The sequence below is a fragment of the Chelon labrosus genome (genome assembly GCF_963514085.1).
Source record: "Chelon labrosus genome assembly, chromosome: 1".
In the NCBI taxonomy this organism is placed as follows: Eukaryota; Metazoa; Chordata; class Actinopteri; order Mugiliformes; family Mugilidae; genus Chelon; species Chelon labrosus.
In genome coordinates this window covers 11401125-11417980 of record NC_140337.1, presented here as the reverse complement: position 1 = coordinate 11417980, position 16856 = coordinate 11401125, and the positions used below count along the sequence as shown (strand labels likewise).

The 16856-nt window shown below is 41.5% G+C and overlaps 2 protein-coding genes across 2 annotated transcripts; one reads left to right on the top strand and one right to left on the bottom strand.

The window, feature by feature from the left end:
* Positions 1 to 865: 865 nt before the first annotated feature.
* LOC311510117 (olfactory receptor 2A25) lies at positions 866 to 3628 on the bottom strand. Its single transcript, XM_084575062.1, has 2 exons — positions 2634 to 3628; positions 866 to 1624 (listed from the first exon to the last, which is right to left on the bottom strand). Exons 1-2 carry the CDS (start codon positions 3575 to 3577, stop codon positions 1483 to 1485), a joined length of 1086 nt encoding a protein of 361 aa, XP_084431188.1. The 5' UTR covers positions 3578 to 3628; the 3' UTR covers positions 866 to 1482.
* Positions 3629 to 9124: 5496 nt separating this feature from the next.
* Positions 9125 to 15363, top strand: ponzr1 (plac8 onzin related protein 1). Its single transcript, XM_084543369.1, has 4 exons — positions 9125 to 9252; positions 10507 to 10617; positions 13206 to 13351; positions 14983 to 15363. Exons 2-4 carry the CDS (start codon positions 10509 to 10511, stop codon positions 15121 to 15123), a joined length of 396 nt encoding a protein of 131 aa, XP_084399495.1. The 5' UTR covers positions 9125 to 9252; positions 10507 to 10508; the 3' UTR covers positions 15124 to 15363.
* Positions 15364 to 16856: the final 1493 nt, after the last annotated feature.

Genomic DNA, 16856 nt, shown 5'->3' with positions numbered 1-16856 from the left:
CAACTAACAAGGCCTGCGGTTTAAACGTCGAGAATTCCCCTCTGCATGTGCAGCTCTATCTGAGTAAAACCCATCCAACGTGCTCTGCTGCAACCATGCAACAGGTTGACAAAAACCAATTGTTTGCTCGTGGATACCCCTCGTGAACTGTACTATTTCCTTTTTTTTTTTTTTTTTTTTTTTTTTTTATAGCATAGAGAGGAAGCATTTACAGGAAGAAGGCAAAAGTCTACTTTGAGAAAGCTCTCCAGAAACGACCACAACTGGCTAAACTTAAGCCGCACTAGATGAAATAGCTGAATGATTATGGGAAATGTGTTTATACACTCATTACCAAAATACTACATGAGAATGACATTATTTGATAAGCTAATTATATCTGGAGCTTCATAGTTAGCATCGCACAGTTTTGGTGTGATTCGCCAAATGCACGACACTTAATATTCTGACAACCAAGTAAGATGATATCTAAAAGAAGAACATGCGTCAAAATGTATTAATTGTCACGATTGTTTTATGAAGTCAAAAGTAAGGCTATACTGATACTCAAAACAATCCAGAATTAGCATAGGTAGCATAAATAGGAGTTATGGATACACCCACTCCTTAAGCTTAAACTTCATCAGTGAGTCAATGATCTATGATTGTTTACTCAACTCAAACGCTGAATTATTGAAAGAAAATTTAAAGAAAATATCATTTGTACGATAAAGTGTGAGCTTTAAAGTGTTTTTTTTTGGAGGGCATGCTAGCATGCTAGCTGTTTCCCGCTTCTTACTAACGCTAACCCTCTCCTTGTCATAGGACATAGTTAGCTTAGCATAGTTAGCCAAAATAACGTTTTTATTAATTAAATGCAGTGGAAAACAAAAAATAACAGTGAAATGTCTGAATAAATTAAATAATAGTAACGTTAAGATAATTTATTAAGGCTGTTGGTAGAAATTCTCTTGACGCTGAGCAGCATCCAGTCACAAAATAACACTACATATCGACTGACGACATGGATTGATGTGACATAACATGTAAAATAAACTGTGAGACTGTGGGATTAGAGGCTCACAATCAGTCTATTTTTAATTTTCACAATATTGGTAACACATTCACCAGACGACATGTGCTCTTTTCCTGTCATTAATGACACAACACTGTTTTTAACCTGAAGGTCAAAGGTTTATGACCCGAAGACAGCCAGAAGGCTTCAATCCCTGGACCAGCCAGAGAAGTCTACGAGAAGAGAACTGTTCCCTCCGGGCGCTGAGCAGTTCCACAGTTAATCAACATGTGTGCGCACCAGAAAAGAGGTCAATGTTAGACCAATATATGTTCTGTTGTTGTTCTGAGTTGCTGGCCCACTGTAGGCCAGGGGAAAACATGACAGGTTTCACAAAGTTAAAGATAGTTCCTTAGTTTCCCTTTAGCTCTGTACATCCAGATATTCCTGTTTCAGTTAAGATCCTGACATCGACTGGCGTTTTCCGATCAGGCACTGTCCTCATCGCCTTGACATGAGTCCGAGTCATGTGAGGAACTTCTGACTGGCATCGGCCGAGCTTCCTCCTCTGCTTCTGCCGCTTGTGGCACTTCCAGGGAGATGATGGTTTGAGCTGTCAGTGTTCTCTCCCTGGGGGGGGGGGGGGGGGGGGGGGGGAGCAAACAGAAGACGTGAGTTCATTTTCCCCTTTCGTGGTGCCGTGGTCACCAAAAATTTCCACAACACTTGAAAGGAAAGCGCTTTAATGTCGAGCTGATGTATCCTCCGATAAATGTCCACTTTAGTTACTCATTTAGTCACAGTTATGCTAATTCTGAGCCTCAACCAAATCACCCATTTTCACACGTTTCTTTCAGTTCACAGTGTAAATATTAGTCACTCATCTTCAGAGACCTCATTTCACGTTCTTAATACCAAATTGCATTCAGTTCCACGTACACTGAAAACCCACAGAAATGTACAGTAATCTGCTCACGAATGAGAAGGTTTATCAGTCAGTGAAATTATTCGTGGCCCACTGTGGGTAGATCAATAAATCCACAACTTTAAAAACTGCAGCTTTACTGTTCTCTCTGTAGAGCAGAAAGCTTTGACACCTACAGACCATGTTGAGCTATTGCTGAAAATGATTTTTCACTCCTGTTACCATCTCAGTATATGTCTTGTTGTAGATGAGATGAAAATGGAAATCTACTTCCCATTAAATAAAAAAAAAAAACAGCAAAACATGTAGATATTCATTTTCAGTAACATTTTCTCATAAGTTCTGAACATAAAGGATTTATTGGCTATAACAAAAGGATTTATGAACTATTTATTTCCTGACTGACAACTTGCCTGGGTTGTTGCATTCAAATTCGTCCTCTTTAAGCTCTTACCTTCCAGGAATCCATCTCATTTACAGACTTGATAAGTAATGTGGCTTGTTTACGATTTCAAACTTGTTCCATTACATTTTTAAAGTCTAGAAACCTCCATTATTAGCTGTGTGCCTGCAGAATGAATGGCTTAGGTCTAGTATTTTATACATCAAAATGAGATTACATGATTAAATCAACGTCTAGGATTCAAAAGAAAGTCAGAAACGCATGAGCATTTGTGAGTGCACTGGCTGTAAATGGGTTCATCTGGGACATACCTTGCTCTGTGATGGGTGTGTGGCCAGTTGCCTTGCACCGTCCACCCGAGGACACTCTTCAAGTATCGGGAACAGCAGGGGAACCTGCGACTCAGCTGCTCCAAAAGTTCCTCTTTACGCAAGCCGTAAATAATCGGCGCAACGCACTGCGCCAGGCTGAAAAAGGCAAAAACTACAACGGCGGACAGCTCTTTGGTCTCTTTCTGTATCAAGTTCTTTTTGGTGAGAATCGACAGAAAGTAGTTCACAAAGTTGGGGAGGAGGTACACGACCAACTGGCTGCCGTGAAGGGCGATCGTCCTGCAACCGGCCCGGTTCCTCCGGTTGAGCACCCCGAGCCGCCTCCCCTCCACCAGTATCCTCACATAGCTGTAGAGTATGAGCAGCGAGCACAGACCTATGAACAGCACCTTCTGCAGCTCCCCTTTCTTCAGCTGATCCCGGCCACACTTCCCGTCATAGGCGGCCCCGGCGGCCTTGGAGTCCGGGTGCAAGAGCAAACTGAGCGGGATCACCAGGGCGATCAGCCAGGTGAGCACGCCGAGCACCCAGGGCCAGTGCCCCGCGGAGCAGGCGGAGGTGTAGCGCATCGGGTGGCAGACGGCGCAGTAGCGATCCAGCGCCATCAGCGTGAGAGTCAGGAGGATGTTCGAGGCGCTGCTGATCAAAATCGTGATCATGGCCAGACACCCGGAGTGGCTCGGCTGCGCGTGCAGGTGGATCTGGTAGTAGAAGAAGCTGCTGGTGCCCAGGTGAACCAGGGCGGACACCAGCAGGTGGAAGACCAGCACGAAGCGCGCATGCCGGCGCAGACTCTCCTCGCGTACGATGGTCCAGTTGATGATGAGGTTGAAGACGAGCAGCACCGAGAAGGACACGGTGGACACGTAGAAGCGCACGCAGGTGTAGTGCTCCGTCGAGTCCGTGGTGTTGTTCACTGACATGCTTGGCAATCTTGGAGACAGCGGTGGAGCTGATGGGAAACACAGTTTATCCGCCGCATGTTCGTCTCTGTCTGAGGACTGACTCAAACATCCGCTTCTCTCCCCGCGCCTCTCTCTATCTCTCTCTCTCACACACACACACACACACACACACGCGTGTCGCTCTACACTTGTGAGGTCCCTCGCTGACACATCCATACACATCAAAATCCCCCAAAGTCATTAAAACTGATTTCAACTAACCACAGCTTTGACAACTTCTGCTTCAGGGATGTCACAAGCGTATTTTCCAGATGGTTTCACTGATAATCACAATTCCAGCTTGTCTACATCACATCCAAGCAGTTAGCCTTTAATTGGTTTGACTGCTTCTTCTTGAATAGGCTGTGCAAATTTCAGGCCCACAAGTTTCCTTTTAGATTGAGCCTTGGCCCTTGTGAAGACCGCCCCTATATGCTTCAACTTTCATGACCTTAAGCCATTTTGACACAGTTTTAGGAGTAGTCTTGGGGTGACCGACCTATTAGCGACCAAGCTTTTACTTCCTGGCTGATGTCTTGAAATGTTGCTTCAGTATATCCACATAGTCTTCCTTCCCCATATGATGCCACCAATTTCGTGAAGTGCACCAGTCCCTCCTGCAGCTAAACGTGATGCTGTCACCTCCATGCTTCAGTTGGGATGGTGTTCTTCCGCTTGGGAGCTTCCCACTTTTTTTTCCTCCAGATATAATTACCATTGTGACCAAGCTGTTCAAGGTTTTGTTTCATCAGACCAGGAAGTAAGTGCAGGTAATTTTTTTTTACTGTTGATGTAGATGTTTTTGAGGCTGAGACTGAGACTGAGATAAACTTTATTCAGCCACAAGGGAAATTGCTTGGTCGCACTAGCTTAGTTGTACATAAAAAAAAAAAAAAAAAAACACAGATAAAAGAAAAATTAAATAAAACAAAAATAAGTAAAATAAAATCAGAATAGTATTAGCAAAAATGTACAAATTGGCATATTAGCATATGGACAAATGTACAAGAAATAGAGACGGAAGAATATATATTATATACACAGGGTAAGGTGTAAGGTGCAGTAGTGTCCATTAACATGAATAACACGGAGTTATCTGTTACAGAAAGGTGAGTTGTTGTACAGCTGGACAGAAAATGGTATGAGTGACGTCCTGTAGCGTTCAGTGTGGGAGCAGAGCTGGATCAGTCTGTATCAGTTTCTTCCAGTATCTTCAGTCCGTCCTTTGCTGTTGTTCTGGGATTGATTCTTTTTTTTTTCTTTTTTTTTTACCAAAGTAAATTCATGTACAGAAGACAAAACACGCCTCCTTCCAGTCCGCTCTGATTGCTGCAAGGTAATGTTTGTACAGATGAATGTGGTACTTTCAGGTCTTAACCAATCCAAACCTCAATTCTTAACTCCAACCTTAACTTCATACAGTCCTCTGATCCAATGTCCCCACAGCAACACTTAATTTCCTGCTTTAAAATGTACATGTAACATGCTTCATCTGTTTGAAATTACACCATATTAATCCACGGTCCAGCTTCACAGTATCCAACAGCTGGGATCTGCTGCCACCTGCTGCTCTGACCAGGAACAGGAAGCAACGCCACATGATGTTGAGCTAGGTTTTTTCCTGGGCTGAGAATTATGGCGTGGGGATTAAAAAGGCGTCAGTAGTTTTTGGTAACTAGGTTATAAACAATCATTTTATGAATCTACCAGAATTTTATTATATAAATGCTTTGTCGGTAAAATGTGCTTTAACCCTTAAACTGGCATGAGTGGAAAAACAAATTGCAAAACAAATAATGTGGAATAATTTTCTTCTATTTAAGACCTAAGTAAAACATTTTCATTTATTTATTTACTTATTTTAAATATCTTGTTTACTTTGGATTTTATGAGTTGTATCTCCCTGGATACGTTGCCTTTTTAAGGTAATAAGCAGCTGGAACAGTAAACATATTAACATTTAATGTGAAGAAGACATTGCTGGTAACTGATTGCTGTCTTAGGCATGAGATGCACTTTCAATAAATGGAGAGCATCTTGTTTCCTTCTCTCTCCTCCTCTACAACAAGTGCACCTATGAGCTAAACTTGAACCTTTTGGGCATACAAAGAACATTTCATTTTTACAACTGATCAAACCATGGCACGTTCCCATTTCTGTCTATATCCACTTGTTGTGGAATAATTGAAAGCAGTTTTGGGGGCTTTTTCCAGTGACGATGCACAGACTGTCCGTCTAGACAGAATCTACACCTTCCCTTGTCAGTAAATACTGGGAAGTGATCCACTTCATCATAGCGGACATCAGCCTCTGGTCTTGGGGTTGTTGGTCTTTGGCTGCATCTGGTGGGACTGTGCACATCCACTTCTCTTCCCTTGGAGAGCATCCCCTTCTTCTTTCCACCATGGATAAATGCATCCACAGCCTCCAGCTTCAACACTTTGAGCTTTGCATGCTCGGTTTGGCCAATTTGCATCAGCAAGATCAACTTGTCCCACGTGGACATTGTGTTGTGACACAATGTTAGGGCAAAGGACAGCAACTCTTCTTCCCTCCTGACCTCTTTGACGGGGCTTATTGCAGCACAGGAGCTAGCTAAAGTGACAGCTTTGTTGTCAATCCATTTTACAACAGCCACTTCTGCCTCATTACCCACCTTGTAGTCAAAGGTGCCCCTTCCTTGACTCAACAGTGACCAGTCATCCTCAAGAGTACATCCTTTTAGTCTATTCTTCCAGATGGTTCCCAGACTTCGCCAGCCAAATTACTCCTTCAGAAGCAATATGAGAGGCAGAGAGGAGAAAAAGTTGTCAAAGTAGACAGCACACTCTGATGGGTTCTTGATGTTCTTGCAGAGTTGAACAACCATATGAGCTCCAAGTCCTCTGACAGGACCGTGGTCTGTGTCAAATGTGCCCTTGCCACTGTATGTCAAGAAATCATACACAATGCCAGAAACACCCGCTCGAACAAAGATATTGATACCCCAATGGTGAGGTTTGGTTGGAAGATATTGTCAGGGAGACTCAGCCTTTTTTTCCCCTCATAAGGGACCATCATTTCATCTATTGAGAACTGATTCTCACTATCAGTTTCTAGGCATTGTGCCTAGAAAGTGCTCCAGCACTGGTGCAATCTTGCAGAGTTGGTCCTTGGTAGGGTCAGACGTCTCATTATTTTGGAAGCGGATGAATCTTGACAGACATCTGAATCTTTTTACTGGCATCATGTTGCCTATTTTGGGATAGCATGTGTCTTCTGACCAGTAATTATCCACAGACGGCATTCTCACCACTCCCATGGTTAGCTTGATGCCAGCAAATGACTTGAGGTGTTAATGCTGGCTCCAATTTGTTGACAGCTGTAGAGATTTGTCTGTTCTGCAATATGCTGGAAGAGCTCATCATCACAACATCTCCAAAAATAGCTACAGGGACTAGACAGTTCCTCAGGTGCTCTGAAATCACCGGCAGTTGCCATTGACTGGTGCTCAAACCTTTTCTTGCAACAGCTGTAAACAAAACCAAAACCAAAAAACCCACTTAAAATTAGTAAATAATCCGGATATTAATGATGTTTACCTGCAAACATTCATTTTATCAATCATAGAATACCTGAACCTCTTGGCTCATCATCCTTCTCAATGTCACCATCATCAGAACTATCCTCAGTCTCTATCTCTTTCTCGTGCTCAGTAAAAATGACTTCCTCATCTTCATTGCCGGCTGAGTCAGAATCTGCAGAGCTTGCAGGGATATCCACTATCACTCTCATCCTCTCTGCCATTCCTGCAACTTGCCTTTCTTTTCCCATAAAAATTGTTGGCCAAAGTACCCTGCACAAAAATACACATTACTATTGAAATATTAAAGTACAAAATACAGGTGTGTTGTTGTAATGTACATAGAAGTGCACGGCCATGTATAATTTTGCAGTAAATATGAATGTGTCTTCTAGTTTGACACAAAAATGTTGAGGAATACACATCTGCAGCCCTAATCTGGCAACGTATCTCGTGGGATACATATATTTCTAAGATCCCTAAATAACAATACAAACACAGTTAGAACTTTTTTTCCTCATGACAATGTTAAGACAATGGTCTTAAAAGTTTATATTTTTGTCTTAGTGTAAATAAGTATGATTAATAAGTCATTACCGTCTAGGTAGCATGTCCTGCACCACTGGAGACCATGATGGAGTCTATATGACATAATAATAATAATATATGACAGACAATTTGACGTAATGTCAAGCATATTTTATTTGTAGTTTCTTGCTTTTCTAGCGGGCGTTCAGTCTTTCAGTACTTCGATTTTCACGATGACAGCAAAATAAAGTTGAGAGGGATGGTAGCACACAGATCTATCGTACTTCCACACACAGTTGAATCAACATCTCTCTGGGTAATTTTAAACTGCTGCTGAATATCAAAAACCTGTATTTGTCTTCATTACTGTACCTAGTGAACTGACGAGTGAGTATATTTGTAGTCTTTAAATAATATAAAATACACATTTTTCATTATTTGAAGGCAGTCAAGCATGGTGGTAGCAGGGCACTCCTCAGCAGCAGGGACAGATGGGTGAGTCTGATATGAGCTCAAGGACGATTCAATTCAATTTTATTTATATACCGTCAATAACAGTACAATAACAATACTCAAGGCGCTTTACAACATCCGGCCTGAAACCCTCAGAGCAAGCCTGAAGGCCTTTTAACAGGAAGAAACCTTGAGCAGAACCCAGCCCATAAAGAGGGACCCATCTGCCTAAGGCCAGCCGGGTAGAGACAGAAAAGAGAGAGGACGAGATAAACATACAAGAGAAGTCATAGGCAGGTTGGAGAATTATTCGTTCAGGTAGGAGTGGACAGGAGGCCATGAAGACTGGGCAGGTTGATGAGACCACGACGAAAGGGACAAAAAAACAGAGACCTGAGACTGGGTTGGAAGTTCAACTTCAGGACCTGCGTTTGAATGTCTCCGAGTGGCAAGAAAAAGCCCAGCCTTAAATATGATCTGTGTGGGGTTTAAGTTTAAGGTGCATTCATTTCTTTTTTTCTTTTTCTTTTTTTAACCACGTCTCTGTTTGACGTGCAATGATCAACACAGGCCTCACAGGGTCACCAGAGCAGCATTCATCTCCTTATCTGTGATCCACTCACCTGCCAGTGCTCCCAGCTGCACATTTGTTTATGTGTGCAAAAAAAAATTATGCAAAAACACCTGCGGTATGTGTTGTAGACTCTATTTTGTCTATTTTGTCTATTTTGATTTGAATATTTTTTATTTTTAGTTTGTGTGAATGGTCACCTCCTGTGCACATACTGTACACTGAGCACAGAGCTTGAGGCAGCATGAACAATAAGTGAATATAAAGTTGAATCTCTCTCACAGTGGTGTTACTGTGGTCAGTTTGCATTTTGCGTTTCCTCATGCAAATGTGAAATGCAAAAGGCCCAGCACAGCTCGTTTACATTAGTATGGAGGAATAAATGAGTTTAGTGAGAAAGAGCGAGGTGGGAGAAGACAGACGAGGGGTGTGTCTTTCAGCAAAATCGAAACTGTGAAACTCTGCCAGTAGTTGATGCTTCTTGCTCTGACTGGAATCAACACGTTTCTGTCTCCACCAGAGCTAACGGACCAAGAGCAGGTAAGAAAAAAAATTTAACCCCCCCACCCCTCCAAAAAAATAAAATAAAGTATAAACTTTTTTTTTTTTTTGTGAAGTTTGTGAGGTGTTATTTATTTCGAGTAACATTAGCATATTTAATTGCACTTATTTAATTAGATGCTGTGAGCTCGCCCCAGCCTCCACTCTGTTAGCTGACAAAGCTAATAAATCGTTTAAGCTAGTGAATTTAATTACCATTTATGCAGTTTATTCAAATAACCCTGATGTGGTTGCAGGAAAGTCAAACATAGAGCCGTTGCTTTGTGGCTGTAAAATGTAAAACAGAATGATAATAATAATGAAAATGTGCAGCTCAAACAGCGTGTTAACGGAAATTATTTATTTAAATTTGCACTAGTTAGCTCACACCTAGCTCACATTTGATGTGAAGCACACGCTGCTGAATTTTACTGAGCTGTGGAAACTCGAAAAAGTTAGTGATTTCTGTGCCTTAAAATAGATTAAAATGATATAAGGAGTTGTTCCAAATATGAACATATGAAATGTGTTGCCCACTGAGTGCTGCTGATGTACTTGTGAGGGCTGTGCAGACATGAGGTGTGGTTGGAGCTAAACCTTCAAACAGGATGTCGTGAGTTCTTGTCTAAATGTCTGTAGTTTTCATATTTTACAAAAGGCATTTCAGGTTTATCCATTATCTTTAGCAATTGGATGAGGACACCCGCAGGCAACATGGATAAAATCCTCTGTGTGTGTAATTTAATATCAGCAGATAATATATCATGTATAGCGCAAAGTTGTGGCAGAAAGTATTCGATGGATTAATCTACTAAATCAGATGCTAAACAGATGAAGGTGTGCTGCCTGTGTGTTTAAAAAACTAGAATTCATAGTGAATAAATGTCAGGATCAGAAAAAGCCATAAAGGACTGCAAACTCTCTGCACGCGTAGTGGTATGAGGGTATGAAAACATTTCTAAAACAAGGATGAGGGCGTTGTGCCATTACTTTGACGAGTCCGGTGTTGACACAAGGAAATCCGATGTCGCTGTGAGTGTATAGTTACAGGTGGCTCTTTGTGAACAACACAAAGTCTTTGTAGGCTTTATAATAGCATGCATGGGAAAGTACCCTGATCTGTATCTTTCAGCAGCCACACTGTGGACAGTAATTCTCTGAAACAGGCCGAGACCTCGATCTTTGCTCCACACACTGAAGTACTAACCGCTAGCTGAATTCACAATGTCTCCATCTCTGCTTCGTGTCCTCCAGGCATGGCCGTCCACCAGCAGCCCGCCCAGGTGGTGACAGTGACCTCCACCCGACAAGGTCTTTCGACATGGAGCACTGGCTTGTGCGATTGTTGCGCCGATATGGGCACCTGTAAGTCGACCCAACGAATCCTACCAACTACCAATAATTTCTGTCGCCACAGACCTTGTTTCTGTTTGTCTGCACCTAAATAAGAAGTGTTAGTGGTAGAAGTGATTGAAACGATAGGTGCTACTGGAGGAACTTTTCATTGCTTGTTAGAGAAAGTACTCCTTTGAGAACAAAAATAACTCTCAAAGCATGATTTATGGGTCTTCTTTTACTACTACCTAGCTATTCCCAGCACAAGGGGAACCTTCAGTGATGTAAGTTTATGGTCATTGTTTGAGATGTATGTGTTGATTGATTTAAAGCATAAACGCAACATTACCAAAAGAAAAAAACCATCCTGGTTCTATCAGGAGAGACTTCACAACAGTAAAGATTTTATTGAATAACATGCACAATAGAAAAATGTGCAAATCCTGGGGATTTGTCCTAATTGAGGCGTCATCAGATTCGAAGGGAGAGAAAGAACTGGGAATGGTTGCCTTCATATATGACACAGTCATATATTGTAAGCCGTACTGAACCAAGTGACGTAGCTATATGAAGTGTCTGCAGTGACTATTAGGTCTCTTCAGTGGTCCTATTAGTTGTGTGAGTCCAAACAGAAAATAATCCCTTAGTGGTCCTGGGAGGAGCTCCCCCAGTATGTTGTAACTCTCAGAGAGTCATCAGCTGTAAAGTGAAGACATCGCAAATGACTTTTTCCTAAAGTAGCTATCTGATCCCACTGAGATCTCACCACAAAGTTGTTTTTAGTAGAATTGGTGGAGCCATTTGTCTTTGAGAACTTTAAGGACGCCTCATGTGTGACGGCTCAAAAGCTCAGAGTTCATCTTTGATCAGAAAAACTGGGAATATTCACTGCTCACTGTGTGGATATCCAGTCAGTGTTTCACAATGCAGCCCTCTGTTACTGTTGAAGCTGTCAGTGGGAGCTGCAATGGCTCTTCAATGACGATGTCTTCCACCCTTACTGAGTTTTGCAGTTCTGACGTCCACATGCTTCTTTTTCAGAATATGAGTCTGGTAACATAAGATTTTGATAATTTCATGAGCAGATAAAGTTTGGCTAGCTTCCAGGCCTCCAGAGTTTTGATATTAAATCCCAAAGAAGCCATTATACATTTCATAAAGAATAAAAAAGGCGTAGGATACTAAAATCAACAGTCTGCACACATCAAGAAGAAAGATCGTACTTGTGAGCTCAGCAATCTCAACCCTCTCAAATAAAAAATATGTGCTTATCGTTATGTAGTTGAAAGCATTGTGAAAAATAAACTAGTGAACTTAGAGCTTAATCGAAAACTTCCACTTACGAAGTTGTAAATGCCACCTGGACACGTGGACTTTTATTGTGAACGCAGTAAACACGACCTCATCTGAAGGCAACATTACAGCTGACGATGACTAAAGAATTCTCTCCACATTGAAGAGGAATCTCCAAACACATGTCCAAACAGCTCAAAAACAGCCTTTCCCTGCAACATCATTCATTCATCTTCTGTAACCGCCTGTCCTGTGAAGTGTCACGGGGGGCTGGAGCCTATCCCAGCTGTCATCAGGCGAGAGGCAGGGTACACCCTGGACAGGTCCCAAGTGGATGTGTCCTTCATTATTTTTACATGCACGCTGATATTAGTCATAAAATGACAAGATTACCAGTTTGATAGCGGTCACATAAACTGTATATATTCTCACATCTATCTTTACGTCTTTGTGACATATGCAAATATCAGTCGGGTTTCAGGATTATTATTTGGACATGCAAGAAACACATTCAGAATAGATGTGTATTCTGAGGTTTCTCACAACACACGTCCTCTTAGCCTGATTGTGGTCAGCTCTATGTATTGTACACAAATCAGCTGGGCCATTACTCTGCTGTGCTGAACCCGAGACACATGCTCAAAAGAAAAGGCCACATTCCTGCTCGTGAAACGAAAGACGACAACTTTTAAACCTTATGAAAGACTTGGACATTGACTGGCTTTGGATGTGAATCAGCATTTTCTTTTTTCAAGGAGATGATTGAAGGAGCAGAGGAGGGAGAGGTCTCGGTGTTTGTGTTTGCACTGTTGAACGAGCTCATTGCCGGCGGAAGGCTTTGTTTAAAATCTTGCTTCCTGTGCTTGAAAATGCTACTTTGTACATAGTTCAGCAGGGATGTTGTTTTTAGAATAAGGGCCACAGAAAGTGGATGACATTACAATTTGCCAAGAAAAAAATGAACATTAAAACACAGCCGTCTCCAGTTAATGTGGCTGTTTTCACATAGTTTCTCAGTATTATCATTCCTTTAGAGACATATTTCATCATGCAGAGAAGTGTTACCTCGTTTAGCTCTGTTTTTTCTTTCTGACAGTTTCTACTTTCTTTTTTGAAGGCGGGAGGGGGTGGAAACAGCTGCACGCTACAGCCGGAAAGAAGATGATGGGGAAATAAAACCTAAACTTTTTTCTGGACAGTTGAGCAATGGCCTTGGCTGATAATTCCCACTACAAATGACCCTTTTCAAAGGGTTAAACTGTTCCCACGTTCTCATTTGACGCTGTTACAGCTCTAAGTTTCTATTTTCTTCTTTTGCCCTGAAGGTTGCTGTGCATTATGGTGTTTCCCGTGCATGCAGTGCCAGGCAGCCCAGATGAATGGCTGGTGCTGCTGCATGCCGCTCCTGGACGTCTGCTGTGTGGTGTCCTGCCTACTCCGCTCCTCCATTAGAGAGCGCCACGGCATCCAGGTGAGGCTGGTTTTGGGAGGGAGGGAGGGAAGTATAGCGTAGTATAGCAGTGGCAGAGTAGTAGTATAATAGTACGATAGCACTGATTTCCCTCTCAGTGTGCATATGTGGGTTAAATATCAAACTAATGCTGCGAAAAGTTGGAATATTGAGTTTTGTCCTAAATACTTAAAGACACTTATACATCAATGGAAATAGTGTCCCTGCAAATTGGGAAGTTCATATTCAGGGCATCCAGTAGCAAAAGTTGTAGATGCTCTTCCTGGAAAACATTTCCTCATTTGTCTCCGTACTGTACAATGTGTTTATTTGCCTGCAGTCAGTACTGTAGTTTTGAGCTGTCTTATGGAAATGGGGTTAACATAAACAAGTAGATAAAGTTAAACCCACATTTACAAAAGGCGCAGGTGCCCTCGTCAATTCCGGCTTTGGTTTCTAATACTCGTTGGTACAAATAGTTTCGCTACCGCAATGTTTCTGTTCCTCTTGAAAAATGATCGTGTCACTTGATGTTGACTCCAAATTAACAAGAGGGTTTTTTGTTGTTTTTTCTTGGTTTTGCAAGAGTCACTGTCAGTTTTTAAACACAGCTGATCCCTTTTGTTAATCGAACCTCATTCATTCTGTTTAAAGGCTCAAAGTTTTTGTAGACAATTATTAGTTTTCCAGTGCTGCAAGTGAAATGAGGAAATGGATGATATAGAAGTCTATGCTCATTGCATTCAAAGCAAATACTGCTAAAGGGCTGCAGACAAGCAGGTACATGTTAAAAGTACAGTTCACCTTTGGCGTAAAATACACTAATCATTTTTAGTTTTCATGTATTTTTATAGATGAAAGTATAAAAATGGAGGCGGCAGATGAATAATGCTTTAACATAATGAATGAATTAACCACTATCAGCCATAAAACTAAGCTGAAGAGTGACACATGAGAAGATGAAAATCAATAAAGTTGTAATCTCTAAGGAGCGGCCTACTACTAGTCACAATACGCTCCCACTTTAGTCCTATATGTAAAACGCTCTGCCAATGTCAACAGACCACTGTGGTAGAGGAACTGCACCTGCTGCTGGATGTGTAAACAAAACCCCCTTTCGTCAGAGCTGCAGCTGTAGTGTTTAGTTTGACTCTCTCAACTCTTATCAACCTTGTTTCCTGCTCACTACCTGTGCAGCCGCAGACAAAGTTAGGGAGCAACTAATGTTCCACGTACACCAGTCAGCCACAACATTAAACCACTGAAAGCTGAAATGAATAACACTGAGACCTAGACAATATTAGGAAGGTGGTCATAATGTTATGGCTGGTCAGTGTGTTTCTTTAGGATATGATACCAAATCAGAGTTTCTGCTGTCTTCAAGTGGTCACTGGGAGACATGTCTTCACAACATAATGGTCTGTAGTCATGGTAGCAGCTCTGTAAGGCTGTACTGAGCCACAATGAAGCTTTAAGATAAATACTAGCGTCAGTGTGCTAACATGTTTACGATCCAAACATTTAGACGTGTTCATTATTTAGCTTGGTGTCTGAGCCTGCTGACATTTGCCAAGTTGCTCTAAATAGAGTGTTTGACCATTTCTAATGGAAATGTTGAATGTGCATTTATTTACCATCTCTGTCCCACATAGGGGTCGTGCTGTGACGATTGCTGCAAACTAATGTGGTGTTACACATGCGTCTGGTGCCAGATGCATCGGGAGCTGAAGATCAGGGGAAAACATCAGACCGCCACCTCCACTGTGGTCACCACTCAGGTCGTGAGAGGATAGGATGCAACCGTTGTTGTTGTGGGTTGTGAATGTATGTTTTTCAACGCATGGCCCGCTGAATATTTCCAATAATCCACATTACAAAAAAAATATTTCTTCTTTTTTTATTGTTACAAGGTTAAAGACAAAAAAAAATAAATACTTGGTCACAACATTTTCTGTACAAATGTTCCATTAACATATTCATATTCTGGATGTTTTCTTACATTTCTTTCTAATAAAAGTTCTTTTTCAAGCAAGGAGGTTGCGATCTTATTCTTCTCCTAAGTTACGTTGAATCTGCTTTAAAAATGATTTGTGTTTAACATTTTTAGATCTTAGCTCTTTGAAGGCACAGGAACACCAAAAATTTAACAGCATCTCCCTTTGATCATAACGTGAAAAATGTTTACAATACATGGAAATGATTGTCAGTAAGTGATGTACTCTGTTGACAGCTGCAGTGTAAACGCACACTTCACAGGACCTTCTTGATCTCCACTATCCTCATATACTATAAGGCTGGACATCCCAACGTTGACCATGACCCAGCAACTGAGATCTTCCTCAGACTGAGGTCCCAGAGCATCCTCTCCCTTTTGACTCTTTCATTTATTCATTTTAGTAAATCACCGATCACTCCTCGATGATGCAGCCAAAGGCAATACAGTTCCCCTTGGGCATTGAGTAATCTCTCAGCTAATGTTCAAGATTATGTGGTTTTTCATTTTTACTACAATGAGTACACAATCTAATCTCTGCTGAAAGTGGGGGGTCAATGTAAATGTCAATTTATTTGTAAAGCACATTTAAAAACAACAAATGTTGACCAAAGTGCCGTACAGAGGAGTCAATGCATATAAAAATATATAAAACACATAAACATACAGTCAACACAAAAACAAAGAGGAGGAAGAGGTAAAAAAAAAAGCATAAAACTAAAAAGTACAGGATTAAAATGCAATAAAAGAGGTTGTGTCTCCGCCTGTTTATTGTGTAAATGCAAACTGGTCCAGATTTTTTGGGGCCTGCAGCTGAGAAAACACAATCTTCCTGATTTATTTCCTCAACTGATTTATAGGCAAACAGAAAACTGTACTGGGAGCCAGTGAAGAGAGGCCAGTATGGGGGAGATGTGCTCTTGTTTGTGTATTCTTGTTAACAGACGAGCTGCAGCGTTCTTCACCGACTACAAACGTGACAGAGATCAAGTCAAGTCAAGTCAAGTCACTTTATTTTGTCTCCCCAGGGAGAAATTTGTATCGGGTATAAGGGAAGTTACTGCATCAACTAACAATACATATACATACCACAGACAGCAAACAGCATTGCCTGGGTAACACCAGCACAGAGGGCAGTACAGTACTCAAGACGGGATGAAATAAAATCATGGATGACCCTTTCAAAATCTGTCAAAGACGAAAAACATTGGACTTCAGATAAAAGGCTCAGCTGGAAAAAAAATTGTACTTGACCATTGAATTTATTTGATTATCCAGTTTAAAATCACCATCCATAATCACACCCAAGTTTTTCACAAATGGGAGCAGGTAGTATTGGTCCATATAGGGAGCCTTGCAGGCACCATTTGAAATACCATGACCTCTGTTTTACCTTTACTGAAATTTAGTAAATTTAAGGAAGGATTGAGACGCCGTACTTTCTGAGAATGTGACCTAAGAGGAGCCTATACAAGGAAAATAAATTCGGCCCAAGAATAGATCCCTGGGGGACTCCGCAAGGAAGAGGTACTG

Coding starts and splice junctions, on each gene's coding strand:
- LOC311510117 (XM_084575062.1), bottom strand. CDS start 3,577: ATGTCAGTGAACAACACCACGGACTCGACGGAGCACTACACCTGCGTG. Junction 1,625..2,633: donor CACACCCATCACAGAGCAAG/GTATGTCCCAGA, acceptor CCCCCCCCCCAG/GGAGAGAACACTGACAGCTC.
- ponzr1 (XM_084543369.1), top strand. CDS start 10,509: ATGGCCGTCCACCAGCAGCCCGCCCAGGTGGTGACAGTGACCTCCACC. Junction 10,618..13,205: donor TTGCGCCGATATGGGCACCT/GTAAGTCGACCC, acceptor TTTGCCCTGAAG/GTTGCTGTGCATTATGGTGT. Junction 13,352..14,982: donor GAGAGCGCCACGGCATCCAG/GTGAGGCTGGTT, acceptor TGTCCCACATAG/GGGTCGTGCTGTGACGATTG.